Source organism: Vigna angularis, chromosome 2 (genome assembly GCF_016808095.1).
Source record: "Vigna angularis cultivar LongXiaoDou No.4 chromosome 2, ASM1680809v1, whole genome shotgun sequence".
NCBI lineage: Eukaryota > Viridiplantae > Streptophyta > Magnoliopsida > Fabales > Fabaceae > Vigna > Vigna angularis.
In genome coordinates, this window is record NC_068971.1 from 4,370,916 (window position 1) to 4,383,169 (window position 12,254).

Below are 12,254 nucleotides of genomic sequence, written 5' to 3' on the forward strand. Positions count from 1 at the left end.
AGATTCCTCTATCCTACCATCACAATTATAACCTTAATATAAACGTTCTAGGGAACTAAGGAGTTGAATATGGCATAGCCGGTTAGACATCTTCTTATCCTTCCAGAAAGATGAATCCATCACATATTTTATATCAATTGAGTATATTGCATAATAGTTTAACATTACTTAATCTGTTCAAAAGGATTTAAGTTAAAAACCTATCGAGTAGACTTCCAGGAAAGAGAGGTGTGTCACCATGGACAACTTAAGTACCAAGTCTTTCCTTAGCCAAAGTGTTCCTCAACTAGTTTTTAACAAATTTCTTATTTACAGATTCAAAACAACAACATATAATATTAACACAAAAATTAAATATAGATAGATATACACCAAACACATATGTTTTTCATTAACAGTATTCACACAAAATTTCAATATATGAATAGTAATAAAACAATACTAAATCATAATATAAAAGCTTAGAAAGGTTAGTTCTCCTACTTCTATTCCAGACTTAATCTCTTGCTCAGAATTTGTTTCCCGAAAACCCTCCAGAACCTCTACTCTTCTTGCAACTAAAAATTTCTTCCTAACTCTTTCTTATCTATTTCTCAAGATTTCTCACTTGATTCTTCCTCTCTCATGAATATTTATAGTCCAAAATTTTTACTATTTAACAATTTTTTAATATTATTTATTATTTTAATATTATTTTATTATATTAATATTTTAATCACCACTTGACATATCTGATCCCTCAATAATGACTTCAAACACGGAGTGCTTATTCACTATCACTATTTTTAATTTTTTTTTAAACAAAAAGGTAGATAAGAGTTTGAACCCATGTTTTTGAAATCACCACAATTTTTTACCATTTAAGCTACCAAAATTTCTTATTTAGCTTTCCACATTTTATTTTTACATAAACTTATTAATTATATTTTCCATTCACAAAAAAAATTTATTACTACTAATAATAAAATTGTTACTATTAAGATAAATATTTTTCATAGGTGTTATATGTGTTTTGTATTTAGAATTTGAACCGCATTTGAAAACCGATACAGATTTAGATTTTGGTTCAAAACTTTTTATTCAAATTCGTTGATTGTTCATCTTATCTAATTTCATAAAAATTGTTGTTTCGGTGTAAACTTTGTCCGGTGTGTCTTTGTTGCTCCTGACTGTCTGGGATGCTTCCTCTTTTCCAATTGTTGTTGTTCATACTCGCCAAAGGAGGGGGAGGTACCTGCAAAGATACTCCGACGCTCAAGTCAGATGTGAGTTATGGAGCCTCAGCTCTCAAGAGAGTGATTATGATACTGCTCCGAAATATTATTTGGAGTCTCTAGGCATAAAGAGAACGTACCTGGCCCTTGGCCCTGTTACTGTATTTATAAGCAAAATAAGAAATAACCACCTTACCTAAAAATGTGGTTAGTGGCTTTATAAATATCTTAGATATTTTATGTAATAAATATAATATTTAAGATAAAATATCTTACTACATAACATGCCCCCCAAGTCCGAGTTAACCGTTCCGTTTTACGGACGTGGTAACTATAGGACTTATGAGTTTGATGGAGGTTGTATTCGCTGTATTAGAGAGCGTGAACCAAGGAGGACCGAGCGGTAGAGGCTGTATAGTCGAAGGTCATAGAAGTTGAATGTTTGAGGCCACGAACGGTAGAGGTCGAGTGGCATGTGAGGCCGAATGATTGAAGCCAAGCGGACGAACGTCAATGAGGCCGAATGGACAACATTAATGGCGTCGAACGGCCGAATATTGGAATGCTCGTACACAATACTTGAACGCTCATACACAGGAATTGTCGAGCGGTTGAAATCAAAAGGAGGCCGAACGGTCGACTGTTTTAACGCTCGACACAGTGATTGTCGAGGGGTTGAAACCAAAACGCGAGGTCGAACGGCCGACTATTTGAACGCTCGACACAGTGATTGTCGAGGGGTTGAAACCAAAACGCGAGGCCGAACGGCCGACTGTTTGAACGCTCGACACAGTGATTGTCGAGGGGTTGAAACCAAAACGCGAGGCCGAACGGCCGACTGTTTGAACGTTGTTGACATTGATGGTCGAGCGTTGAGGCCGAACGGCTGACTCTTTGAACGTTCGTTGACATTGACGGTCGAGCGTTGAGGCCGAACGACTGACTCTTTGAACGTTCGTTGACATTGATGGTCGAGCGTTGAGGCTGAACGGCTGACTCTTTGAACGTTTGTTGACATTGACGGTCGAGCGTTGAGGCCGAACGGCTGACTCTTTGAACGTTCGTTGACATTGACGGTCGAGCGTTGAGGCCGAACGGCTGACTCTTTGAACGTTCGTTGACATTGATGGTCGAGCGTTGAGGTCGAACGGCTGACTCTTTGAACGTTCGTTGACATTGACGGTCGAGCGTTGAGGCCGAACGGCTGACTCTTTGAACGTTCGTTGACATTGACGGTCGAGCGTTGAGGCCGAACGGCTGACTCTTTGAACGTTCGTTGACATTGATGGTCGAGCGTTGAGGCCGAACGGCTGACTCTTTGAACGTTCGTTGACATTGACGGTCGAGCGTTGAGGCCGAACGACTGACTCTTTGAACGTTCGTTGACATTGATGGTCGAGCGTTGAAACCAAATGACGAACGCTTTCGATGTCGAACGACAGAATGTTTGAAAATTTGATGTTGTTGGGCGAACATAAGCTAGGCTAGAGGATGGTCCCCTAGGTTTGATGGTTTGATGTTCTTGGGCGAACATAAGCTAGGCTAGAGGATGGTCCCCTAGGTTTGATGGTTTGATGTTCTTGGGCGAACATAAGCTAGGCTTAGAGGATGGTCCCCTAGGTTTGATGGTCTGGGTGTTCTAGGGCGAACATCTACCAGCGGGAGTGTATCCCTTTGTTCAATGCACCTGGGTGTTCTAGAGCGAACATCTACCAGCGGGAGTGTATCCCTTTATTCAATGCGCCTGGGTGTTCTAGGGCGAACGTCTACCAGGTCTAGGAGTGTTCCCCAATTTTAGTGTTCAGCATGAACGACTCTCAGGTGTCCGCTTTTACATACAAGAGGTGCTTATCTGCACTATAAGAAACAATATTAAGCATATAGATGAGACCATTCGGTTAAGTCGTAAACCTGGCGGCCGAACGTCAGGCGAAATGCTGGACGCTCAAGATCGAGCGTCAGAGAGATCGGATGGCCGAACGGTCGTTGACATTGATGGTCGAGCGTTGAGGCCGAACGGCTGACTCTTTGAACGTTCGTTGACATTGACGGTCGAGCGTTGAGGCCGAACGACTGACTCTTTGAACGTTCGTTGACATTGATGGTCGAGCGTTGAAACCAAATGACGAACGCTTTCGATGTCGAACGACAGAATGTTTGAAAATTTGATGTTGTTGGGCGAACATAAGCTAGGCTAGAGGATGGTCCCCTAGGTTTGATGGTTTGATGTTCTTGGGCGAACATAAGCTAGGCTAGAGGATGGTCCCCTAGGTTTGATGGTTTGATGTTCTTGGGCGAACATAAGCTAGGCTTAGAGGATGGTCCCCTAGGTTTGATGGTCTGGGTGTTCTAGGGCGAACATCTACCAGCGGGAGTGTATCCCTTTGTTCAATGCACCTGGGTGTTCTAGAGCGAACATCTACCAGCGGGAGTGTATCCCTTTATTCAATGCGCCTGGGTGTTCTAGGGCGAACGTCTACCAGGTCTAGGAGTGTTCCCCAATTTTAGTGTTCAGCATGAACGGCTCTCAGGTGTCCGCTTTTACATACAAGAGGTGCTTATCTGCACTATAAGAAACAATATTAAGCATATAGATGAGACCATTCGGTTAAGTCGTAAACCTGGCGGCCGAACGTCAGGCGAAATGCTGGACGCTCAAGATCGAGCGTCAGAGAGATCGGATGGCCGAACGGTCGTGTCGATGGATGGTCGAGCCGTAGAAGCCGAGTTGACGAACGTCAGTGAGGCTGAGTGCTGTACGTTGGTGAAAACGAATGCTGGAATGCTTGAGACGCGAATCGCCGAACGACTGAGGCGAAAGGGTGGAGGCCAAGCGGCCGAACGTCATTGAGGACCAATGGGCGAGCATCAGTTTAGTCGAATAGCCGAATGTTGGAGCGCTCGTGGCCATGGATGGTCGAGCGTCAATGAAGCTGAAAGACCGAACGTTCGCGAGGCTGATTGCTGGACGCTTGAAGCCGAACGTCAATGATGAGCCAACATGTGTATGGCCGAATGGTGGACGCTTGAGACCACATAAAACATCGCAATTGAGGCAGAAGGGATGAGCACAAGTGACCGAACGTCCGTGAGACTTAATGGCCAAATGACGATTGAAGCCAAGAGGACGAACGTCATTGAGGCCAGATGGCTGAACATCAGTTGGGTCGAACGGATGCGGCGGTTGAATGCTTTAGGCCGAACGTCCAGAAGGCAGAATGCCGGACGTTTTAGGCCGAACGTCCTTTAGAACGAATTCTGGAACGCTTGAGACGCGGATGGCTGAACGACTAAGGTCAAGGTGCCGAACGTCACAGATGCCGAGTTGTCGACCGGTCAAGGCCAGGTGACGAACGTCAGGAGGTCGAACATGAGTATGGCCGAATGCTGGAGCCCTCGTGTTGATGTATAGTGGAGCGGTAGAGACCGAACGTCAATTGTGAGCGAACTGCCGAACGCTTGAGACCAAGACGCTGAATGTCATTGAGGACCAATGGGCGAACGTTATTGAGGCGAGTGACCGAACGATCTAGGCCAAGGATGGCCGAACGTTCTAGGCCAAGGGTGGCCGAGTGACATGTGAGGCCGAATGCGAGGACTGTTTGAACGCTCGACATAATGGTTGTCGAGCGGCCTAGTGGCACGTGATGCCGAGCGCTAGGGACCGAACGTCAGGAGGTTTGAACGCTCGACACATAGGTTGTCGAGCTGGACATTGTTGAACGGTGATGAGGACAGTTTTGTCGATCGATCACGGTCGACACTCGGTCTTGTTGTCGACCAGGGTGAACGAACTTGATGTGCGGCTCGTTCTTGGTGGTCGTCCGGGACATTGTCGAACGACAATGAGGTAGGTTTTGTCGATCGGTCACGGTCGACACTCGGTCTCGCGGTCGACCAAGGTGGACGACCTTAGAGTGCGTCGAATGGTTGATCGCTAGGGAGGTCGAACGGTGAGGTCGGATGACCAAAATATTTGTGAGGGCGAACGGCGAGAATTTCGGTCGTCCAGCCTCGCTGTCGTTCGTTCGAGTGCTACAGCGCTTATGGTCACTGATGGCCTCGCTGTCGTTCCTCCAAACGAGCGTACGATCGGTTAAGGACGACCGTACTTTGTCGATCACCAGTGGTCGACTAAGTGGACGATCGATCGAGGTGCTATCGCATCAGTGTTCGACAAAAATGGGCGATCGGTCGAGGACGACCGTGTGCTGTCTATCACCAATGGTTTGATAAAGTGGGCGATCTTGGAGGATCGTTGAGTCCATGTGTCGGACTTATTGGACGGTTCAGTAAAAGTGGGGTTTCAGGCCAAATTAGTTGCTGCGTTCACAATGGGTGGTGGCGGATTTCGGCAACGCTGGCCGAGGCCCTACAGAGGAGAGATTGGATGAAACCTTCCATGACAGAGAAGGAAACATCTGCTCAGAGATTCATTCGCGAACCCTAAATTGTCGATGACATATGGGGATTAGAAATCTGAACGTTGTGGTGGCAGAAACAAAACGACACGTGGATGCCGTGGGTGCTGCGGAAGACGCGGAAGGTAGTTCGGACAATGCGGCGGGCTTGGAGGCGCCGAAAGGGCTTGTCTCTGATTTGGGAATTTAGGGTTTTCGGTTTGTGGATTTGGGGTTTGTGGAAATTGGGAAATTAGGGATTTCTGGTGTACCTCTGTATCCTTAAGTTCTAAGGAGACAGGAACTGAAGTCTGGTGGATGAACCATGACCCTGTGATCAGAGCGTGAGTGACGGTAGTGGTGGTCTTCTTTGCGGACTAGGCTCATCACCAACTGTAGAGGATCGTTCCCGTTCTTACGAATTGGGGTTGGTTTTGATTGTGCGTTTTGAGATCTGAGGAGTGGCGCCAATGAAGATGCTGGTGTAGGCTGTTCTTGTTTGAGACGCATCGTGGATAGGAGTTCGGTGGTCTCCACCACTGTCGTAGGATCAGCGTGACCGTGTTTGGGAGGCGATGGGGGTGAATTAATGATTCCCCTGTGACAGCGGTGTCTGGTGGCGCGACGGAGGCTGATGGATGGACCTGATTTGGAGGCGTTCTCTGCGCTGGGTCTGACCCGCGAAGAGGCACAATTTCGCAAAGGTGTTTACAGTGGTATTAATGGCGCCCACCGTCGGTGTAAACTTTGTCCGGTGTGTCTTTGTTGCTCCTGACTGTCTGGGATGCTTCCTCTTTTCCAATTGTTGTTGTTCATACTCGCCAAAGGAGGGGGAGGTACCTGCAAAGATACTCCGACGCTCAAGTCAGATGTGAGTTATGGAGCCTCAGCTCTCAAGAGAGTGATTATGATACTGCTCCGAAATATTATTTGGAGTCTCTAGGCATAAAGAGAACGTACCTGGCCCTTGGCCCTGTTACTGTATTTATAAGCAAAATAAGAAATAACCACCTTACCTAAAAATGTGGTTAGTGACTTTATAAATATCTTTGATATTTTATGTAATAAATATAATATTTAAGATAAAATATCTTACTACATAACAATTGTGAATTGTGAATGTGATTTGAGTTTTACGAACTTTAATAGATCAAAATTTAGGCTAACAATTAATCATGTATACGTTAACTTGATGATGATTGAAATTGAAATATATATATATATATATATATATATATATATATATATATTATGAAAATTTTATTGTATGAATTGGAATACCATATTAGTATCATTTCCATTGAAATTTTAGTTCAAATTTAATTTCAAATGTTATATAAATGTATTTCAATATTATTTTGAATCTACAATTTTGATAGAATATGTTTCAAAATAATTTTGTTAACAGTTGTAATAATTTCAAATTAATTGATTTACGTGTTAATAGTTGTAATAATTTCAAATTAGATTGACTTCAAATTAATACTCACTCATTTATTTCTTGAACCAACTCAAATTTAAACATCTCATGAGACTATAACATCTACTTACTATCAAGTACAACCTCAAGAGAAAATCAAACAATCACACAAAACTAATTAATATTTGAGTTAATATATAATATAATCATAATTAAAACAAGATTAAAGATACTTTATTTAAAACATATTTACACACTATAAATCTATAAGTAAACCTGAACACAAACAAACACAAAATAGAGAACAATAAACACACGTCTTCAAAATACTCGTATTAAGAGTAGTTGTCATTACTTAGTTAATAGTTGGGATTGACCAGGGATGTGTTTGATATTTATTAATTATTACATTTATTTTTTTATTTATGAAAAATAAAAATTAATATGTAATTAATCTTGAGAGAATTAATAGATTGTTTTTGTTTGAATTTACAAAAAAGAGTAAAAAGTAAAAGGCTATTTACATATTAATGTCAATTTCTCTTTTAAGAAACACGTGACGATCAATAAAATTTAAATATATATTTAATCATCTCAATCATTATTGAGGTTCAAATGATTGAATTGTTCTTTTCTTTTCCTTATTATATTAAAAGCAAAACATATCAACACTAAAGTGAAGTGAGTGACTATGAATCTTATATAGTCTAATGTTTTTTATGATTTATACATTCGTATTATGTAAAGATGAAAAAGTTTAAGAGTAGTTACAGTAGGAGTTATAGTTTTCAACCATAATGAAACTTTTACTTTAATCAGATTTGTCATTTTTTTGTGTGTTAGTTATCATAATAAATTCTACTCTAACTGAAAAAAAACTTAAAACGCTAAAACAGTTTTGTCGGGATGCATGTTCCTTTCTTTCTGCTCTGTTTCCTTGTTGTATCTTCTCTCCAACGTTGTTCGAAAAAGGATACTATTGTCCACGACTTCCCCATTATTTTATTAAAATAAATATCACTAACCCGTGGTTTAGTTCCCCTCTACGTCGTATCCAAAAAAAAATTAAAATTAATTAATAATAAACAAGTCGCCAACTTTCTCAAACTCAAACCTTTTTTAAAATAAATAAAGTAAAATAATGTGAAATTAAAAATGATGAAAAGTTGTTATTGGTTAACCATATAGGGCGACATTGAAGCTGGGAAAGCCCATTGAAGGTGAGTGACGTAATCGAAGTGTCACCCAATTTCACGGTCTACTCTTTAGGAATTTTTATTTCTCACACCTACTTACTCACCATGTGGAATAGATGAACCAAGAGGTACTCGCATTTCTGGCATTATAAAAGGACCGATTATCATCCACTTCTATCATAGATAGCTAACATACACTTCACTTCTCTCAGATACTAGCCTGGTCCATAGTAACCAACAATGGAAGGTACCAGCCCAAACACGTTTACCTTCATCACCACCACCATCGACGCTCCAAGTCCAAGCAACCCTGAGATATCACCATCTCCTTCTGCTCTTTCAGGACTCGCACAAACTTACCCTCCTGGTTTTTCCAGAAAGGTAACAGTTAATTAACCCATCTTCATTTCTCTTTATCATATCATACTTTCGTTGCTGTAAATGTGATTACGATTATCATTAATTTGGAGGGATTGGATGTGGCAGGTGTTTGCGGAGGTTATCGGAACGTTTCTGTTGGTGTTCGTGGGAAGTGGTTCTGCGGGTCTCAGTGTTATTGATGAGAGCAGAGTGTCAAAGCTCGCAGCTTCGCTTGCTGCAGGACTCATCGTCACAGTGATGATTTACTCAATTGGACACATTTCTGGAGCACACATGAACCCTGCGGTTTCCCTTGCTTTTGCTGCCGTGAGGCATTTTCCGTGGCCACAGGTGCGTCCGTATTGAGATTTTTGTTTTTCTCGACAACCGTGTCCCTATAATTATAAAATAATTCATTTTACTATGTTCTTTCTATAATATAATAATCTTCTTCACCATGCTGGATTCATTAAACATTGATATTGGTTTCCACACGTCTCGATGGACACAATTATGTGTTAAGACGGAGTTTGTTTTCCTTGTTTTTTACTATCTCGACGGAGATTGGTAACTACAGTTTGAAAATATTGCTGATTAAGAGCATGTTGAGCTTAGTTTAATTTAATTAATTCAAAATAGTTCATTAGAGTTGACATAGACTATTCGCCTGAGTATTCAAATTTTGTTGTCATTATCGTTTTTAAAAAATGTTTAATCTATAAATATCTGTTTCTATGATTTTTCTTTTAGAGAATATGTTATCCTTCTGTGATACTGTAAAATTCAAAATAAGTCTTTTATATTAATTCTTCATCACTGCTTTAAGAGGAATTAGACAGGTTCCCATACAGTTTTCACCAAAGCTCTGTTTCTAAACTGGAATGGAGTTTATACTTGATTTATTACTTTAATTTCATTTTTTAGACTCTGCATCCTACACGTAACATGTGTAACTTGTGTAGCTGAGCTAAATATGTCATTCTTGTCTCCAATTTTGTCACTAATAATTGATGGTTAATATTACATTAAATCTTCAAATGCACAGTGCACACTAATCAGTTTGATTGACCAAGAGATTCAGGTCTCACCACAACTTCTATTTCAAAATGTTCTCCAATAGAAAGGCCTCATTAATCATAAACCAGTACTAATTAACACAATAACAGACTACAATGATTAAAAATAACTATATACCGGGTGGTGTGACATAAATAATATTATATTATTTCTTATGGTTGGCGTATAAATAATCAGAAAATGATAAGCATAAACATTTCATTACTCTGAACACCTCATTGATAATACACATTATTTTTATATGTTTTTTCTTCTTATCATATCATAGATTATATATTTAATCCTATCTCATCTCGGGAGTATTTTATTAAACTCTTCACAAGATCTTCATAATTTTTTTCTGTAAGCTGTGGTGTAATAGAAATATCTGTCAGGCCAGACTGATTTGAAAAGGTTCAACGAATTTACCATGGAATATATAAAAAAGAAATTGTAATAGTAAAAGGGCGAAATATCTCATTCAAGTGATCTTGAAACCAAGCTGACTCTGTATGGTTGAAGTCATCACCAAAAGGGTTCAGCCAAGAGAAAAAAAGAAGTAATGGTCAATTTCAAGCCTCACCGTGGACCCACGGTAATGTGTGTGTATTTGCAGCCAGAAACAATCAGAAATGTTCAATAAATATGTGGTCCATAAATCCCTTATGAATCTATACCATATGTGATGGATTTGAACCACTCTTCTGCCCCCAAATAACGCGGAATAAATGATCGGATACTCATTGTTTACAGAACTAACACAAAAATAGTGAAAGAATCCTTATGCTCTGTTTTTAATCCTGAATGTTTAGTAAGATATATAAGATATTCTTCAACTAACGTTCTTAAGATATTTTTAAGTAAAACGTGATAAATAGTTTATATTAAAAGAACAGATACCTCCCCCTGTACTCCACAATGATTTCAAATTTTGTAAGCTCTGCATTATTTGTATTTGAGTAGAAAATTAATAGGTTTAATTCAATTTGGAGCCGACACAAGATGACAAGAATGACAATAGAAACGGTCAACGAGTAGTACTTGAATTTAGAATAAATTCTTTGCAGATAAAGGTCTATAGGGTAAAAAAAAAATTATAAATTTGATTTCTTTTCTCATTTTTGATCAATTTGACACTTTGTACCCAGACATGAATAAATAATCCAATGGTTTTGTTGCAGGTCCCGTTTTACGTAGTAGCTCAACTCACTGGATCCATTTCTGCTTCATACACATTGCGAGAGCTTTTCCAGCCATCAAAGGAAATTGGGGGAACAACACCTGCTGGATCACATATCCAAGCACTGATCGTGGAAATGGTGACTACTTTCACCATGGTGTTCATTTCCATGGCCGTGGCCACTGACACAAACGCTGTAAGAATACTGTAAATTTTTTACAACTTTCAATTACATCATCCAAACATGATGGTGTCCCTAACCTTAACATGTTGTAATTTGGCAGACAGGACAACTATCAGGAGTAGCAGTAGGTTGTTCTGTTAGCATATCAAGCATTGTTGCCGGGTAAGTCAAGGGAAAAAAAAAGTGTTCCTCACTCACACACACACACGCACAAACACAATTTTATGTTACAGGAATTGCATGAGCACAGGAAAAATAAAGTTAAAAAGGGAGAGTCACAATTTGGCAAGGCTATATGCACATACATGCATGACAGAAGGAAATGTTTTGAAAATTATTGTTGTTGTGATGTCCATGTATACAGACCAATATCGGGGGGATCAATGAACCCAGCAAGGACATTAGGTCCTGCAATTGCAACATCAACCTACAAGGGACTTTGGGTATATTTTGTTGGACCAATTACTGGGGCAGTTTTAGCAGCATGGTCTTACAACGTGATTAGGGACACGGAACACCCTGGTTTTCCATTTTCACTATCCTCCCTTTCATTCAAGGTACGCCAAAGCGTTAGTGGAACCAAAACCGACCAACGAAGCTTGGTTTGAAAACAACCGTGTAATGTTTTCCACACCGCCCAAATCAACGTCACCTTGAATGTCTTGTCATCGAGGATCTCAAGTTCCACATGTAGTATCATCAATGCCATACTACACCATGGTATTATTAGTTTGTCCATGTATGAACTTTGAGGGTTATGATGAGCCATGTATAATGCAAAAATGTGTAGTGTGTTTATCCTACATTAATGAAATGTCAGTTTCATATGAAATGCAATGCAGACAACAAATCGGATGCTATTAATGCTAATTGAATGCTCGCCCAAGCTGGTTGTGTGTGTGTAAGAGATTAATATCACATAATATTCTCAAATTTAACATCAATAATACACCTACACAAATCCATATCCATCAAGTGCTTTGCCACATATACCATAAAGCTTCAAATCGATTGATACATATTAACAGACTCTATCCGTCAATTCATAAACGTATTATTCCCCAGGCCGCCGGAAAATAAACAAACACGGGACCATATATGTTAAGCAACCAGACCGATTAACCACCACTCTTCTCACATTTTTAAGATTATTAATAACTCCGCTAAAATATCAGTGTCTTAATCTTATTTATTAATACAATAATAATTGCTGGAATTGCATATTTTCGGGTAAAACTAGATGT

General features: G+C 40.0%; 1 protein-coding gene across 1 annotated transcript; it reads left to right on the forward strand.

The window, feature by feature from the left end:
• Window positions 1-8,389: 8,389 nt before the first annotated feature.
• On the forward strand, window positions 8,390-11,880 carry LOC108328262 (aquaporin NIP2-1-like). The gene is made up of 5 exons (XM_017562096.2): window positions 8,390-8,611; window positions 8,717-8,941; window positions 10,828-11,022; window positions 11,111-11,172; window positions 11,375-11,880. The coding sequence occupies exons 1-5, from the start codon at window positions 8,471-8,473 to the stop codon at window positions 11,616-11,618; spliced, it is 867 nt and encodes a 288-aa protein (XP_017417585.1). The 5' UTR covers window positions 8,390-8,470; the 3' UTR covers window positions 11,619-11,880.
• Window positions 11,881-12,254: the final 374 nt, after the last annotated feature.

Bases quoted from the DNA above. Each gene is read 5' to 3' on its own strand.
- LOC108328262 (XM_017562096.2), top strand. From the start codon at position 8,471: ATGGAAGGTACCAGCCCAAACACGTTTACCTTCATCACCACCACCATC. The intron at 8,612-8,716 runs GTAACAGTTAAT...TGGATGTGGCAG, and splicing joins CTCCTGGTTTTTCCAGAAAG to GTGTTTGCGGAGGTTATCGG. The intron at 11,023-11,110 runs GTAAGAATACTG...GTAATTTGGCAG, and splicing joins TGGCCACTGACACAAACGCT to ACAGGACAACTATCAGGAGT.